General features: G+C 42.8%; 1 protein-coding gene across 1 annotated transcript in view; it reads left to right on the top strand.

Annotated features, from left to right (window-relative positions):
* GPALPP1 (GPALPP motifs containing 1) overlaps window positions 1-18,859 on the top strand; it is a 145,939-nt gene that overhangs the window by 75,833 nt on the left and 51,247 nt on the right. Inside the window, exon 4 of the mRNA XM_069205410.1 lies at window positions 8,886-8,979. Within this exon, the coding sequence (XP_069061511.1) occupies window positions 8,886-8,979 (94 nt within the window). The remainder of the gene's footprint in view (window positions 1-8,885; window positions 8,980-18,859) is intronic.

Raw genomic sequence — 18,859 nt, 5'->3', positions numbered from 1 at the left:
TTATGTGTAAAAATAGGAGAAGTTATTTTTCGGCCCTAGTGATTGGCCCTAATTGTGATCACTTTTCCCGTGGTTAGCTTTATGCTTGCAATCTAAAGCCTTCCAATGCCTTAATAGATAAGTCAAAATGGACTTGACTTGCAGGTAGCTGAATTTCTATATCTTGCTTCACTTTGTCCCTCTGATTGGCAATTATGATGGAAGCCCACTTAATACCTCCTCCTTGATGGAGCTTATGTGTATTTTTGCCTTACTCAGTTGATGGTTTTGACTGGGAATGTGCTCTCCTTTCAGAGCTGGGTGTTGAAGTGCTGAAAGGCTTTGGGAGTCAGAATTGGTAAAGAACAGTTGATAGCTCATTTAGGTCTCTGGGCTGCTGCAGAGAGTGATTTCCTTCTACTGGAGCACCTTCCTGCGTGGGACCTAAATTACATAACGTGGTGCTGCGCATACCTCATTCCGTGCCACAACTGTCCACTCCAGGTCACAAAGGGCCCCTCTTCTCTGATCTATGGGGAATCTCCAACTTGTGTTGCAGGGCCCACACTCACCTGTTGATGCCTTTTTCCTTTGCTTCACTGCTGGGGGTGCTGCACATCTCTGCTCTTTCAGCAAATAGCCCCTCCTCCACAGGACTGCAAGCTGCAGGTCTTCTGGCCCTGTGACCGAAGCCGCTTTAGCCTACATTTTGGATGGATGCAGGAGGACTGTCTGCTCCAGTCACCATGAGTGATGCAGCGTCTCTGCAGGTTCTTGTATAAGGTGGAAGCTGCCATCCTAGGGATCTGTTCTGTGGGATCTCCCCATCTCATATGGGCCCCCAGTCTGTCATTGGTGGTCTGCAAGGAATGAAACTTCTCCGGAGTTTCAAGAATCCTTCAATGGCGGGGGTCAATCTTTGGCATGGTGCATCCTTTGTCAGACCGAGGAGCTCAAGAAACAGCCATTCTGTCAACCTTTTGATATGTGCCATAAAAGTCTAGAAAAACATTTGTTACCACAGAAGCAGGCTTGCGGTTTAAGGGAAATGAGCATGGTCAATAGGTTTTGTCTTTGAGCGCTTGTTCCAATGCTGTTCAGCAGTTGTGGCCAATGCTGAGTAGTATTGGCAGAAACTGTATGCCCAGCCCCAGCATGATGGCATATATACACACTTTCATCACCACATTCATATATGAGTGAAATCAAAATTGCGAATTTTTTCAAACTTTATAGTGGCAGATCAGAATATAAAAGCGACATAAGTGGCTGCTCTTATTGCTGGATACATGCATTGCTAGGGAACTAAGGGTGTCTGTTCTATAAATCGCACTTCATTCTTATTACTGAACTTTAAAGCCATTCAGGACACATTAATGTCCTATTCTAGAAGTCCTAAAGATTTACATATTTCATTGAGAGACTGTTGCCTCACTGTACTTGCCACCAGGGGCCTAGACTCATTTTGTCAGTCCACGAAATTAAAATAAGGGTTCATATATTGCTCAATTTTAACACTACCCGTTATGGAACACAGCTTTAACACCCTCCAATTCATTGTGCACAAACTATTGGTTTCCTCTTTATCACTCAGTATTGGCTAGGTGAATAGTTTCTATTTTAGTTAAACCGATCCACCGGGCTACAATATAATTCGAAGAAGAACGCTTGCTGAATGACCACACCTTTTTTCTAGACTGTAATGTTAACTGAGACAGCCCATCTAAAGCCACACTATTGCCCATCAGAAGGCTTTATTCCAGTACAACTTTGCTTTCCAAGTATTTGGTCACACCCTGAAGATGGCTCTTGCCCCTGGAGTCTGTGGTAACAGCCTATGGATCTTACAGAGCAGAGCAAATAACCTGGGGGGAGTCAGTATTGGACATACATAGGAACCTGTCCAAAAGCTAATCAGGCTACTGTATGTGGTTTCCACTTCTCTAGACCACCAGATCAGTGTAGATGCTTAGTCGTATCTTTACAGATCTGTATCGTGCCCAATCCTAGCACAGACTATATGTAGCTTGATTACAGCAAGTATAGTTACTACATTATAACAAGCAAACATTTGAAAAAAATAAACATCTTACAGGTTGAAGACAGACTCTCTTGGAACAATGCACAAGTATCCTTGAACTGCCCACTGCTATCAGAAAGAAAGCCCTTTCGATTAGCTCCTTCATTGAAGAATGGTCCTCTCTAATCCCAAGCTTAATAATACATCCTTTTGTACTAAATCACACCGAGTGGAAAACAAATGTGTGAAGCAAGGTTTTTATTCCCATTACATGCATGAGAATGTATTTGAGAGAAAGTATGAGGACCAATGAGAGCAATGTGTTATTCATTTTTCACATCTAACATAACTCCTCACACACTTATTCAAGGCACTTCACAACTTGGGCCTCACCTGCTTGAATAGTTACAACACTTTACACCAACCATCCAGGCATCTCTGCTCCATAGGACTCGCACACATCCCATGCGTACACAAAACCAGCTCAGGAGATTACGTGTTCTTGCATCACTTTTAAAGTGTAGAACAACATTCCACTCCACATCAGAGCTGCCTTCTCTCTACTTGAAGTTTGCTAGAGGTTGCAGACCTGGCTTTTCAATTAATCAACCTACCCTAGTCAGGAGTAGGCACTCTCGCCTGCTAAGCAACAGGATAGCCTCAGGTGTGATAGTGCACTTTACATGTACCCTACATTTTATGAGAACTTTAGTACATAAGCATCCCAAATGTGCACGATATTGTAAAACATATAGCTAATATAATACCACACACCTGGCTTTATTGTGGAGGCTTCATTGTAGGTGTATATTATGTACCATAGGCCTAATGTGGCTAGGTTATGTGGCAAGTAATGTGGACCAGTTATTGTCCAAATGCCCATGCGTGACAACTCGAAACAAACTTCTTCTACCTTTCTTTCTTAAGCTATGACCTCCATGGCTTTTCCGGACCCTCTCGGCCATTCTTTCTTCCTCAGTGGTAGCTCTAATCCGACCTGCTTTGTTGCCACTAATTACGTTTTTTTTTTTTTTCTTGTTTTTTTTTAACCATCTGAAACTCTACCTCTTTACATCTCCTTATTTTATGCTCCCCAGTTCTCTGTGGCTTATTTTATTATCTGTTTTTCCTTCTCAAAATCGTATTCTTAGACCAAAGCAAACAAACTTTGGCTTTGAGGTGCAGTGCTTTTTTATTTTTATCTTCTGGTTCTCTTCTTTGAGTCACAAGGTCTTATGTCGATTGTTTGGTTTTGGTACATTGATGTTTTGAGAGTTAGACAAGAGGAGGTGATCTAGAGACAAAATCGCCAGTAGGTTCATGGAGCAAAACCAAATGTTCCTTGTTTAGGGTTCAAATAAAGATAATATGATGCACATTGGAAAAACTAAATAATCTGACCCTTTGATGTTGCAAGGAGTGAGCATTTCACCAGGGACAATTATGTCCATTCTTGATACTAAGAGGAGGATGCATTTTACCTTCCGAATCTGCAATGATAAAGTCTAGAGTCCTCCTTTTATTGCATGTGAAATAGGAATAATGGGATGGGTTCTGGAGGTCCACAAGGTTCGGTAGGGTAATGAATAATTTGGGTTTAGGATTGCCACAATTAATGTTGAAATCACCCATGAAAATTGTATTTTCAATATTAGTATGCAGGGAGATTGGTACTCTGTGATCTTGTAAAATGTTGTGTTGAGGTTGGGTAGGTTAAAGCTGACATATAGATAGATTGTTAAAGAAGCTGATAAAGCAAGAATAGCATGAACACATTCAAAACTAAAATAAATTGTATTTGAGTTACTCTGAAATAGTGGTGATAACACCATCCTGTTTCATTTGTCTTTTTTTGTGAACCATGGCATAATATTTGGTAATAGGGAACCAATGATGTAGTGGGAACATGAATTAAGCTCTACTTCCCTAGTGAAGGATTTATGGTTGATTTTCACTCAACCTGAACCACGTTTTAGCATTATGAAACCATAATGCTTAGTGGCTCATTTGTTATCTGCTTAGTATACAGACACATGTATATGAAAATTGAGTGATTGTTATAACTATTGATTTTTTTTAAACTAAAGTTCCCAGAATTTTGAATAGGTTTCTGGGACACACTGTGAATTACCTCGTGTATGAACAGAGTATTGTCTCAGAACTGTCTACATCTAATTTATTTACTCTTGGCATGTACACAAAGTGTGCACATGTCCATTAAAAATGGTTAAAAGATGCCTTAGCCCTAAGAGACAAAACACTTTAAATGCACTTGAGACCTATCCACTGTGAGTGTGTATTTCGTACAAAATCATATTCAGGGAGTACATGAACAATTACACAAATACAGAACTTCACAATTCCATCAAAATGTTTAATTGCTGGTGTCTCCAGGCCCGGAATAATCATGTCCGGAATATAGACCTAGGATTATCGGGTCCAGAATTTCCAGACCCAGTGATTCCAATAGACACTGGCTCAATCAGAATGCTGTGTAGAAGAACTCCACCCCAAGTTACCACTTTGGGTGTAATACTGCCCCTAATGAAGGCATTAGTGACAGTCATTGATTTACTACCAAATTTCCTATGAAATTTCTGGGTACAAAGGGTGAATGGTCCGAGGAATATCGAAATTACAACCCAAATTATTTTTGCTTGTAGTGCAGCCTAGCTTTCCTCGCACCTAACAAAAGACCTAAATTTGCATCTTCCAGCTGCAGTGTGGCACACTTAACTGCCCACTATTAGCAGCACCGTAAGGCAGCTGTATATCTGCAAAGATGCTTTTCAGGACCACATTATTTATACTAAACCCTTATTTCAAAAATATCATCAATACTACACAACATACCCACATAGGTATATTGTTGAGGAAAAGTTAAACATTTGTGTAGAGCTGTAAGTTATTTTTTAGTCATTGCACTCTGTATCCATTATAATCTTATCTTTCATTGACATCTTTGTTTTTTTTCATTAAGACTTATTTAATATATTATGTTGTATACAATGTTTGCTCCAGCAGGTTTTGCAGCTCTTTAATTACCAAGCGCCCTATATTGAAGCCAGTGAAGCTATGTTGTCTGTCTCTTGAGGAGTAAAGGCTGCAACACCCCTACTGAGATTCAAACAGAACTTATCAGTTCACATACATCCCTGCAGAATGTGCATTACTGGATCATATACACACAAATATGTGCCAATACCTACATACATATACATGTCAATTAAGTACGATGGATACAGTATTTGCTTGATGATGAAATGATGCCATCATTAGGTGAGATGTCTGAATCCAGCAAAGTACTCTCAGCCATCCATCCTTCTGAGGAAGGTAAATTGAATACAGTTAAATTGTATAGTAGTAGGATCTGCTATTTCCAGTGCTTAGAAGCAGCAGAGATGCAATATGAGGCGTTGCATAAAACAACACAGCAGCAAACATTTACTTTACCAGATGTCGGAATGCAACATTTCTTTAAATAGCCTCACAGCACTAGGAAATAAAACAAACCATAAGAAAGACTTCTGTTCTAATTTCAAATGCATTTGTTTATATTTTCTCAGGATGGCAATCCTTGCACGATAGTATCTGCCACATCACTGCCTATTAATTAAACAGTGATGTCGCTAGCGCACTGTCTTTTGCTGCAGGTGGAATGTTGCATGAACCTCCTGCTACTTTTATGCGAACAAAGGTGTATGAGAGACCAGCAGCTATCATAACACATTGCAGATACCTGTGACACATTGCTAGTTTCACTGAGGGGGGGAAATTGAGAAGGGAGTGAGGCATTCGTAAATGTAAAAGTAAATACTGCAAAGCAAACAGGGCCCTTGTAGCTGGAAATAACCTTGTTTTGAATGGCAGAGCAGCAAGACTTTGAGCAATCCGGCCTGCAGTCTCAGTCCAGTCAGCCCTGCCCAAGCCAGCTGATGGAGGTCTTTGTGGGGGAAGATGATGGTAAAGTCCTTTTAGCCCAATGGATGTTGCATGCCTGTCCTTAGTTCATGCAAGATGTTGAAGCGGAAATGTAAGAATAAATAATTTGTTAATCCTATTCATTAAAAGCTCAGTTTACTACTGTACCCTCGGCAAAGAACCTCTGTGGCAAGTGAGAAGAGAAAAGCTGCACTTAAAAACATAATACATTACTTTTGGAGTCAATAGTGTGAGTTTAGGTTGTAATTTTATAATTTTATTAGATCATTCATTCATCAATCTCCTTATTAGCAAATTTATTAAAATCAATGCAAATTACAGACCAATGTGTGTAGCGTGGCCCATAGAGATCTAGTCCCAGTTCTAATCTAGATGCAGGGAAAATAAAGTTCAGTAGAGATCTTTAAGCATTCTTGTGTCAGATGTGAAAGCATATAATTTTCTGGTCAAATATCTCCTGGAGATCTTCAGTAGAATCTCTCAGTAATACGATCAAGCAGAATAAAGTCTGTCTCAGAATAAATCCAAGACTTCGAAGAAAGAAAAGGATAAAAAGTGCCAAAGGGCTCTCCGAGTCTAGGAGTGCCATTCAAGCAAACGGTAAAAGCCTCAGGAGAGGGTTTCAAGGGTTCTGTCAGGGATTTGGTTTTATCGTAGTCTGGGAACATGATTTCTAATATAATGAGTTGAAACAAATTGTAAAACTTGTGTAGATAATCTTCGTCTCTAGCCAATGGATATTCTACGTCTTCATGTGAGCAGAACAGTTTCAGTTGATATGTTCATTCAACCACATGATACATTTAACTATTTTCTAAACCGCTATGAACCACTCTGTTCTTTCTTGTATAGACCCTTACCCATTTGAAGAAAGTGTTATATGAACACAGTTCATTATTTAGATGATCTCATTTCCATTGTCCCACATCTTTCTAGCAAAATCGTATTCATAAAGAAACATTTTTAAGGTTAATCTAACTTTGCACTAATTCTTTTCGTAGGTTAAATGGTTATGAAATAAAGCACTAATATTCTCTCTCAATTTGTTTCTATACGACATTTACGTGGCCCTGAATCTGTCAGAACTAGCAAAAAGAAAAAGCAAGGAAGAAAAATAAACAGGAATCTCTCCTTATTAGTGGCTCAGCCAAGTACATGTCGCCGTGCAGGATTTTAACCAAAAAAAAAAAACATGTTTAAATGCAGTGTTTTGGTTAAGGCCTACACAATTCTTTTGTGCAGATTATTAGTATAATGTTTTTATTCTTATAAAAGACTCTTTCAGCTCCAAACGTTCATCTTTGTTGCCTCTACCATAACCACTGACACCTAAATGAACTGCTTTCAAGTGGCTGTGTGGCGCTGTCTGCAGCACAAAATAAATAGATCATCGAGAACTTTGATATAAAAGGGTTAACATGACGTCAGTTAGGGGCACTGGCTGCAACTCGAGAACTAGGCTAGGAAGGAAAAGCAGGCTGGTCAAATCGTATTACTTACCTTTTTCCTTCAGTAAACTGCAAAAGGCATTCCTTGTTAGAGCCCCCACTGGGCTCGCCATTGCTTTTGTGACCTCTCTTTGAAAAGTGTTCTTTTGATAGGGATTTAGCGAATAATGAAGGAACACTGCAGCTAGATCCTATTGCCGATCGGTTCTTTTGCACGCAAAGGTTTTGCAGATGGAATGTTTGTTTGTCAGCACCTGTCAGGATAAAATCAGATCTGCTGAATAATTCAGTTCGTGCTATCGCAGCATTGAATTGAAAGCTTCGCTTGTCAGGCACCCGCAGTGCTTGTTATCTTCAGATGCTGACCTGCCATTCTTTCATTCAGCAGGTGATAAGCTTGGCGTTCTTCTGCTGCATGGAAAGCTCTTCACTCCAATCTCCATGGAAAGGGCAGGTCATAAAAACTGATATTTTGAACTGCAGCAGAACCAGTTTGGTAAGCCTTGGAGAAAGGTGGTGTCACAAGATAGGAGCATTATATGTAATGAATATTATTATTTATCAATAAGAGTTCATCTAGCAGCAGACTACACAGATCCAATTACTCGCCAGTTTGGACTGTTAAACCAGACCTGGAATGTGCTACATAAAAAAATAAGACTTTGCACCACATACATTGTTAGCTGCAAATGGAAATGGAAATTTGTATTTCCTTGATAACTTTCTTGACGGATGAAAATCATCCATCCTACCCTCCCCAACCCAACTCTCTCAGCATAACATTGCCCAGTTACCAACTGTATCAGTGTGATTGGATAAGCAGTTCCCTAAATACCAGGCCTGGGCAGAATTTCGATTACACTGAAGTAATTTCAGTAATTCTCCTTTAATTTTTTGACATAGAATTACCAGTAATTAGGCGATTACTTATGTCATTGAGTAATTTGGCGGTGGAGGGGCAATCTAAACACTAGAGCACACTTAGCAAGCATGAGCAGCTGCTTGAGCTCGCTATTCATTCTGTTGTATTTAGTGCTATTTCTTAGCACAAATTGCATCCGGGGCATTTTTGTGCTAAGAAATACCACTAAATGCAGAATTAATCTTCTTGCACAATTGAAGCGTAATCTTGCGAAATTCTTTGGTAAATTTGCATGATTACACTACACGGAATTACGCAAGTTAAGCCGACCCCTACTAAATACATGTTCTGTCATGCTGAGTTTGATAACTCTATGGTCAGTATGATTACGGAACTTCACCTAGTCAGTTTTAGTTGAGTGGTATTCGGTATTTATGCTGTTTGAAGCTCCTGCGCTTGTAGATCCTAAATCCTCAGGCAGCTCAAATTGGCAAGATTAGCGAAGAAAACTGATACTATGTATAACACTTCATACGCTGCACAGCTGATTTCTGCTTCTAAATGTGTATTGCAGTGATGTTTTGTTTACTTTCATTTTGTAACACTGTTAATCACAGGTATATTTTTCATGCAGAGTTGTGATTGGTCCTGCCTTACCACCAGGATTTATAAAACAAAATCAGGATAGCGATGGCGAGGATGATGGGCTCTCTGGAACCACTTCTGAGGTAAGTAAAAGGCTTCAGTTGGAGTCATAATCCAGGCTGAATTTCGTTCTCCAGTCAAAGTGACAAGATGTGTACAAATTAAGGTTGAATCAGTAAATACTGGTGTTATACGTGATGTTTAGTAGTACATAACTCTTTATCCAGCACTGAACTTCATAGCTATTCTGAAAATTAAAGGTAACATTTTAAGCATTATTGTGACATGACTTCATGTAAAATGATTCAAAAGCAGAGGTGAAGCGAGAAAACCTGGGCAAGATCAGGACCTCTTTGAGGTCTCAGCCACTGCACTGTGGGTAATTCACTGATGCTATGAAATGGTTTGAAGAGACAGTCTACAGATATGGCATCAATCCATCTTCCCGGTTGAGCTGAATATTTATTCCTTCAGACTGCTCCTTGCAGGATTTTGGATTCCTTCACCCCCCCTGATTTGGGAAGTTTTAAAGAAGAGGATTGAGGATCAGACATCTTGATTGTTCACTTAACTTACCCTCTCTGTCTGGAAAGTCTGAGCAGCGTTTGCTGCATAGCCTAGTGTAGGAAAGTCCTTTTTTTTGCCTGATCACCCCCACTCTTTCTGGATAGGTACTGGTGGTTACTGACTTGGCTGTGCCCTGGGTACTGCTTACCAGTCCCAGGGCCAGTGCTCTGTGTAAAATAGATATGCAAATTAGGCTAATTATAATTGTCTAAGTTAACCTACCTATAAGTCCCTAGTATATGGTAGGGCATGTAGGTTTAGGGACCACAGCATAGGTGGTGCACACCTAGGTGCATTGCTGAGGTGCCCAGTGTCATTTTAAAAGCAAGCCTGCCTTGCTGGCTGCTTTTAAATTAAAGTTATATGCAAATTCGACTTTGGAATTAAAGGTACTTCCAAAGTCTTAAACTACCTTATTTTTACATATAAGTCACCCCTAAGGTGTGCCCTATGTGCCCCTAGGGCTGGGTGCCATGTAACTATAAGCAGGGACTTTATAAAAATAGATTTATAAGCCCTGGTGAGGTAAAAACAGCCAAATTCGTTTTTCCCTCATTGAAGTAAATGGCCTTCATAGGCTAGAATGGGCAGACTTTATTTTAAATTTTAAAGTCTCCTTAAATGTTACATACCAAGAATTTGGTATCAAATTGATTGTTATAATAAATCCCACAACTTCCAGTTGTTGGATTTAATATAACCAGTTCAGGTAAAAAGTTTAGACTTTACCTAAAAAGTTGCCAATTTCAGCTCTGCATTGTTTTTGCTGTTGTGCTCTGATTGGCCAGCCTGCAGCAGCTTCTGCCAGGCTACTTTAATGAGGTGTGAAGTGGCCTGGCTTCACACAAAGGAATGTGCTTGGGGGAGAGAATCTCCCCTCAGCAGATGGTGAGGCAGGAAGGGGGAGGGCTGCCAAACTGGTCTTCAAAGGCAGAGAAGGACATCTGGAGCACCCAGCAACACCCCCACATCCTGCAACCCCAGACAGCTAGGTGCCCCCTTGATTAGATTAGGAGAGGGCAGGAGAGGGGTGTGTTTATGATTTTTAGCCACACCAGTGGGTGGGCTCAGCCAGATCTCTCCTCCAAAAATCAGATTCATCCATTTTGGATTTTTAGAGACTGTTGCCTTCTGGGATGGATTTTTGCCACACTTCCCAGGAAGTGGTCATCACAGGGGGACGACCCTGTCCCTGATTGGAGAACCAGGGCCCCCCTGCTTTTCACCCAGGAGCAAGGATAAAACTGGCAGACCTGCACCCACGCCTCAGATCCCCTCCAGAATTCAACAAGAAAGGAACTAAAGAAGAAGAAGGACTGCCCTGCTGGACCCCTGGCCTGCACCTGGACCCTGCACTCAGAAAGACTGCACCAGCTGCACACTTGGGCTTCACCACAAGAAGGACTTTGCCTGGCTTCAACTGGTTCAAGGAGGGACTCCCTGTTTGCTACAGGTGAAAAATTGCTATCCAGAGTCCCCTGCACCAACTCCTGAAAAAGTGACCAGCTGACCACTGTCCAGTGGCCAAAAAGGAGTTTGCGCCAGGTGCATTCTGGGAGTTGAAGTCCGCACTTCCCAAGGACCATCACAGAACTTCTGGACCCTTGGGGTGAGCTGTGGACCCCAAAAGAACCTTGAAAGAACATCTGGGTGAAGCCCCAGAAGTTTGGAAAAGATTGGAGAATTTTTGAAAAAAAGCTCCATAAAGTGACCGACCCAACGCGGAAATTCTAGCCGGCTTGCCTCAACCGCGACCCGGCCTGACTTCGTGGTTCGTCCCGGTAAAGAAAAACATCCAAAAAAGAGACTAAGTCTGAAGGTAAAAAGTTGACCGGGACCTCCCAGCCATCGAATCCGAGAAGGGCTCCACGGACGTCGGATCAAGATCCAGGTTTACCCCGGTCGAAGGATTTTCATCTCGAAAAAACGACTAAGTCCGAAGGTAAAAATCACCACCGAGGAAACCGACTTTGCGTATCCGGACAAGGGCTCCAGGAGGTCGGATTCAACTGGCAGGTTCGTCCCGGGGAAGAAAAACATCAAAAAAGAGACTAAGTCAGAAGGTAACTTTTTAACCGAGGCCTCCCGTGACTTGTAGCCAAGCAGGGCTCCATCGCGGTCGGCCTGAAAGTTTGACTTTGCCCCGGTCCTGGTGCAACCAGATGACCCGATTGGCGCTTTTGGTTTCTAAGCGCTAGAAAATAATAATACTTTAAAAATTCATATCTCCGGTTCCCCTGAACCGATTTTAATCGTTTTTGTGTCATTTTAAAGATAAAAATATAAGCTATTTTTATAAATTGGTTTTGGATTTTTAAACTGTTTCCTGTGTTTTATTTAATTACTGTTTTGTGATATTTGAATGCTTTACACTTTGTCTCCTAAGTTAAGCCTTGACGCTCGATGCCAAGCTACCAAGGGTAGAGCTGGGATTAATTTACTGAGACCTAACTGTACTTATGTGGAGGTTTGTGGCTTGTTGCCAGGTGTAGGTACCTACCTGCCCTACCAATAACCCATTTTCCAACACCTAGGATTCAGCGCTGTGGTCATGTTAGGAAAGGCTTCACTAGGTTTACTTATAATAGTGCTCCGATGTCTCATGCAAACGTATTTGGAACCCTATTTGATATAGAAGCACAGGGCACAGAAGCAATGATTATAGGATTTGGGTTAATCTTGCGTAGTCTGTCAGCAGCCAGGGAAGGACAAATTATGCATATTCAATGAGCCAGTCTGATTCGCTGCATACAGACACTCTGACATTATGTTTCAATACTATCAGTAACGCATACACGTTTTCTGGACAAGCTCTTGTTGAATCCGTGGGATTAGTAGCTCCCAAATGAACAGTTAAGCTAAAGTGTATACTAATCTTTATAAGGGCTTGTTTTAACCACAGGCACTGTATTTTGGATGCTAAATATGTACCTCCGGGTCTACAATTGTTGATATGATTGATCATCAGTTAAGATGGTCATTTTCCCCCATCGATTTGGATACTTCGCTGTACATGATCCGATTTTAAATTCCTACAACAGTTTTGCCCTTTCTGTGTGATCTTTTTGCACCCCAGAGTAGGTACAGTATGTATTTTAAATTCATACAGTAGGACACAAATGTAGCAAACAAGTAAATCTTGTATTTCTTGTGAGAAATGCACATGTGTTTGCTAGAGACTGCTGAGGAGTACCAAGCCCTCAAAGCATTGTCTTGGGTAGCTTAAACCCCGATACCGTGGTCACTGGCATCCTCTGATCTGCGGAGTAGCTCAACCGTGGACTTTTCTGGTTATTTGACGAACTGTGCACACTAATCTGCAGCTGCTCCCTCACTGATATCCTTGTTGGAACAGTGACGTGAGATGTGCGAGGCTTCAGTCCTTGTATCTGAAGTCTAGTACTGTCTGGAATTGCTTGGGTTCTCATTGCGCGGACACCAAGCTTAGCGTTCGACCGATTCTGATGTGCATATGGCTGGTCTTTGTCCGGCATTGCATAATAGGCAAAAAAAACAGAAGATTTTAATGCGTACCCGGTAAATTTAAGAGTGGCTGAGAATAATTCAAACTTTTCACTTATCATTTTTTTTATATTGCTTTTTATGTTTAATATATATTTACTGACGTGTAAAAATAAAGCGAGGCTGTTTTACACTGGTCGATCTATGCAATCTGGGTCTTGACCAGTCATCAATGCTGCTGGAAACACACCTGTCAATAACCCGTCTGTTATCCCCGTTTAGTTGCTGTAGATAAAGAGCTTCACTTTAGCTATTGTTCCTCCCGGAAAAGCTGCAGATAAAAACGAACCATTATATTTTTAAGTCCACCCCATGCCATATTGCTTAGTCATACGCTCATGCTGCCTACTGATAAAGAAGCACCTTTCAATGCTGTGTATCCTGGAGTTTCTATAGCTCTCTCTTCACTGCAAAGTCCGGATCGGTTACAGGAAATGAAATGTTAGTGTATTGCTTGGAACTCAAGAGAATTTGGAAACGGGTGCCTTGTGGCAGAATGGACATGTCCCATTCCCCCGCTGAAACACTTTACAAAGAATGGATTTTTAAGAGGCAAAAGGGAACAAAACTCGTCAAAATGGAAATTCTATCTCTCGGTATGTTCCCATACTCACAAACGGGACATTTGGCAATAATTTAGCACACTGCGTCTAAAAATGTAGTAAGTTGTATCTCAGGAAATATAGCTATAAAAACACATTATGGTCTGATGTGTGTGTATTTTTATACTTGATGCAAAAGCCACTTATATGTAACAGTAGAGTTGTTTTATGGATGAGATCTGTTTAAAGTAACACATTTCACTACCGACAACCTGGGGGCAGGTGTGATGAAGAAAGCATTAGCAGAAATGTAAAGAACACAAGTTGTTTTAGACATTTCCTACACTCTCATGAATGCTGAATACTTTTCTATTGACACATGCGTTTATTTCTAGATATCCTAACATTAAATTCAGAAGGATGAACTCTTTTACCTATCATATGTAGTGAGAATATCCCAAAATGCATTTTTAAACCTATGTAATTTGTTTGTGTGCTAAATCAGTCAGTAGCTGGGTGCTTAAGGTCATTTTATTTTAGGTGTACTGTTCCACAAGAGCTTATAATTTTACTAAAATGCTAGCTTATAGGAGCTTTTAAGCAATTCACTTCATTCATTGGTCTGTTATTGTATCAGTTACATTTTTCCCCACACTACAGATATATAATTGGGCAAAAAGTCAGTTCCCTTAATCCTTTGGCCAACTTCATTGAGAGGAGGAATCCTTCCTATTCACAAGGAGCACATCCACCCACAAAGTAGTTCCGTATAGTGCCAGGAACTACTATGGTACACATCTGCATACCCTGGGGTTGGACCTCCCATCAGGTCCACAGAATAACTGAAGCATCTGCTCGGCCTTGGAGCCTGGACTGCTTACTGCACTGAGAGAGTGGTGAATAGGAGGCATGCTTTAAGCGATCGAGGGCTGCCAGAGCAGACTGTTGGAAGGCTTTCAGCTCACTGCCTGGTGTAACTGGCATGGAGGGCCGATCTGGTCTACGCGACCTGGGCTTCTCGACTCTGGAGGGACTGTGTCTTTTGCACCTCCAAGGTGATGGTACTTTCTGATCGAGCCTGTGAGCTTCGTGGAACTGGGGGCCACTGGGGGGGTGGGGGAGGGGAGGCTTCTTTACTGTAAGGTTTTCTGCCTCCCTCCTCAAACATTGCCTACTCTGCCTGTAATTTGCACCAACTTTGAAGGACAAAGGGAGCAGCACTGGGTGCAGGAGCCCAGGAATATCCTCCGGAGTGAATTCTTGGAGAGGCCTCTCAGCGTGACGGCTCCTCCCTCCTACTCCTAGACAAGAACAGCTTCCACTGGCTGGTTGCTGCGGCTGTTTCTGTGTGGTAAGCGCTGCCAAGTCTGCGGCCAGGGCAAAAGACTGCTCTCTCCGGATCATGCTAATTACGCCTATTGGGGTGGCCATCAGGGGATAGAGCATCCGCGGCAAGCACTGAGCACCCCCCTGAGACTGACGATGCAGAGAGCCCAGTGACACACTCTTTTGTGTAGACTTTATTTGCATCTCTACGCAAAGACTTGCAGGCGGTCAAAAAGATGTCTCCTCCGACCACTGTGAGGTGCACTATGATCTGGACGCGGTAGGAGAAAGGATCCAGTAACTGTGAAGAGATTGAATGGGTGCAGGAGGTGTTCGGACTTCAGGAACAATAAATTGACGTAAAGGCTCACACCGAAGACCTAGAAAACAGCTTGCAGCATAATGTCTGCATCCAAGGGGTCACGACAAATGCTGAAGGAGCCAACCTGCAGAAATATATTGGGGCTCTCTTTCACCACACCCTGGGGTAGACATAGAAATAAAGCTTGACCAGTTGCATTGGGTGGGACCACCGAAACCAGCGAAAGGACATCCTGAAGACATATTAGTGCACATTCATGATTTTCAGGTGAAACAAACCATTCTGCGCAAGGCTCGTGATATCCATCCGCTCCAATTCATGGGCCACGCACTTTTGTTGTATCAGGATCTAGTGACCATTACACTTCAGAAGCACTGTGACTTTCACCCGGTCACTGTCCACCAGAGGAGTGCCAGCATCTCCTACTCCTGGGGCCATCCTTTCCAGATCATCTTCTGTCTTGAAGGCAAGCTCTATCATCTTCATTTCCTCAATGAGGCCTGCCGAATGCTTGGCACTGAGGATCCTTCCCTGGGGAGACGACCCACCAGTACATAGGGTTGGATGGCATAGAGGTGAGTGCTCTAGTGTCGGTCCAAACAACCTTCTGGTAGTATTCGTCCTGATCCAGAGACTGTGACATTGGAAAGAAAGTCCATGCTGGCCACGCTGTCTGGAGACACCGACAAAGTTGATAAACCTTGAGGCTGGTGGTCATTAGTCCCAGCGTTCTCTCCTCTGGCAGATGGGGCTGAGGGAGGCTGGGACAGGGCACAGGAGTCTTTTAGTTTCAGAGTGGTCCAATGGACTTTTCTTTGATGGGACATTTCTCCTTGAAGCTCTTCTCTGGTTATGGCTACGTCCGCCAGGACCACACTTCACTCACTATTTCCATGATCAGTGAACTAATGCAAGTACTTGATTTTTGTTTTCACATTTTGTTTGTTGGGGAGACTGGGTGTTATGGGTGTGCTTACTCCTTCTAACATGGTCAGCCCTTGCCTAGGCTATCTGTGTCATGATGAATCTATGTGAATAGCAACGCCCTATTGCTTCACACCCTTTTGACTCCCAGTGGGCATCTTCTCAGCACTCAACCCTCATACGCAGATTTCCTGGAGCTTAAATTTACTAGCTTCAATGTACAGGACCTCAACCCCACTAAAAGGTCTCTGGTCCTGTCTCTCCGCAAGCAATCCGCTAGTGACATTTGTCTCATGCAGGAGACTGACTCGATCTCTAATGATGTCCACAGAATGCAATCCTACTGGTTCCTCTGCCAGCTATGGTCCTCTTGCCCTGTGAAGAAGGCGGGGTAGCCATTGTCTTCCCATGGGCTTCAAGGTTGAAATCCTGTCTACAATAGCGGAAGTTAAGCGGCGCCTTCTTAACTTAGGGTGGGTACCATTTCACTTTAACCTGGCAAAGGTTTAGGCCTCTAATGAGCACCAGAAATCCTTCCTTAAAAGTTCCTTGGCCTCTGTCCTTCAGACCCCTGATGCAGTTATCCTTGTAAGTGGGGAAAGGAATTTGGTTATGGATACCTACATGGACCGCTCTGGACAACGCTCTAACCAAACTGGGGCCTTCTATGTTGACTTGCGGACTGTGGACTGCAGGAGGTGTGGCAATGACTACACTCATCTACTAGGGACTACACGTATTATTCAGCTACACATAAGACATATTCATGTATTGATCATTTCCTGGCAACCCCAACTCTGCTAGACCTTATATCAGAAGCATCTATTGCCCCGCACTCACTCTCTGATCAGGCCCCCTATCCCTGTCTCTTATCTTGCCACTGTCCCAATCCAGGAGCTCCCAATGGCGTGTGTGGGTTGCCTTGCTTCAGTCCCAAGCCACAATCAACTCTATTCGGAAGTTAATTGCTTACTATCTCCAAGCTAACGATATCGGGAAGATCTCCCTGGCCTCTGTCTAGAAAGCTTGAAGCTGCTAGTGAGAAGTGAGCTTACAGTCATTTCAGCCACAGAGAATCGTCACTGCCGAGATAAACTGCTAACTCTTGAAAGAACTGTTTCTAAACTGGAGGCTAACAAAAGCGAACAGGGGCCCACAGGGTGTAGAGGGAGCTAGAGAAAGCCCAGGGCCTACTTCAACGCCTTGACTTAGGGCAGAATATGCTGTGGTGCGCCTCAAACATAAATTTTATCTGGGGAGCAACCGCTGTGGGTGCATGCTGGTGCATCGCCTACGCAGAAAAATCCATTCCAGATTAGTGATGAAGATCTGTACCCGCTCCTCCACAGGTTCCTGTTCAAATGAGGGAATAACATTGCATTTTCGGGCCTTTTATGGTCCTCTCTGTGCTACTGCTGATGGCCCTAACAGAAAACCCGTTAGGATATCTCCAAAATGTCACCCTCACCTCTCTGTCTGATACAGAGACTTCGGCCTTGGAATAGCCTCTTCACATAGAGACGGTGATTTTGGCCATTGCGCGTCTGAAACCAATGACGTCCCTGAGGACTGATGGCTTTAGTTCACAATATTATAAAAGTTTGTCAGACATAAGCCCCCCACCCCTCACTCCCGCTCACTTGTCTATATAATTCCTTCGCCAAGTTGGGTTCCCTTACAGACTCTATGCTAGATGCTATCTCGGTAATTCCGAAACTGGGTAAGGATGCAGCCCTTTGCAGGTTGTATAGACCTATCTCTCTCTTAAATATATAGGCACAGTTATTCACCAGTATATTAGCGCACCGCCTTAACCCACTAATGCCAGGCCTGATCGAAACAAACCAGGCAGGATTTATTCCCACACTCCAATGTAGGGACAACATCAGGTGCCCTCTGCACCTTACAGATTAAGATACATTGGTCACGCAAAGAGACTTTGCTTCTCACCATCGACGCTGAAAAGGTGTTCGACCATGTCCACTGGCCTTACCTCTTTGAAACGCTGCGGAAATTCGGTATTGGCGAAAGGTTTTGCAACTGCGTGCAGAGTATCTATAGTGCCTCCGAGTCTCAGTCAGGGTTAACAGCATATCATCCCCTCCATTCTCTATCCGACGGGGCACCCGCCAGGTCTGTCCTTTGTCCCCTCTTCTTTTTGCTCTATACATGGAGGCCTTGGTGCAACGTCTGAGAGACAACCTGGACATAGCGGGGATTCCCTTTGACCGTGACCAACGTTTAATTAGCTGATATGCTGACAATGTTATTTTTATCAATTACAAAATCAGTGGTCTCACTCCCTGCATAGGTCACTGAGCTTCAGGCTTTCGGAAAGATCTCGGGATTCAAAGTGAAATGAATATGCATAAGTCCCAGATTTTGAATCTCTGTCAGTCCCACTCATGAAACCGCCCTGTAATCCCTGTTCCCCTTCTAATGGGCGGCGTATGCCATACCATACTTGGGCATCTCACTGGCACAGGCTATTCCTAAAACATTGGACACTAACTACACAACTCTTGCCTCTCAAACACCAGAGATCTATCTGCTTGTAGCCGCCTTCGCCTCTCCTGGATGGGTAGAATAGCGGCGGTCAAGATGCTATTCTTATTTCAGACCTTGCCTTTGTGCCCACCACCAAATGCAATCCGCTCCCTCCAATTGAACATCAACAAATTTCTGTGGGATGGCAAGAAGCCTCACCTACACAAAACTTAATATATTACCCAAAGAGGGACAGTGGTTTGACGGTACTCC

Source organism: Pleurodeles waltl, chromosome 8 (assembly GCF_031143425.1).
Source record: "Pleurodeles waltl isolate 20211129_DDA chromosome 8, aPleWal1.hap1.20221129, whole genome shotgun sequence".
NCBI classification, from domain to species: Eukaryota; Metazoa; Chordata; class Amphibia; order Caudata; family Salamandridae; genus Pleurodeles; species Pleurodeles waltl.
The sequence above is the reverse complement of the archived record's forward strand: the minus strand, read 5'-3'. Positions and strand labels throughout refer to the sequence as shown.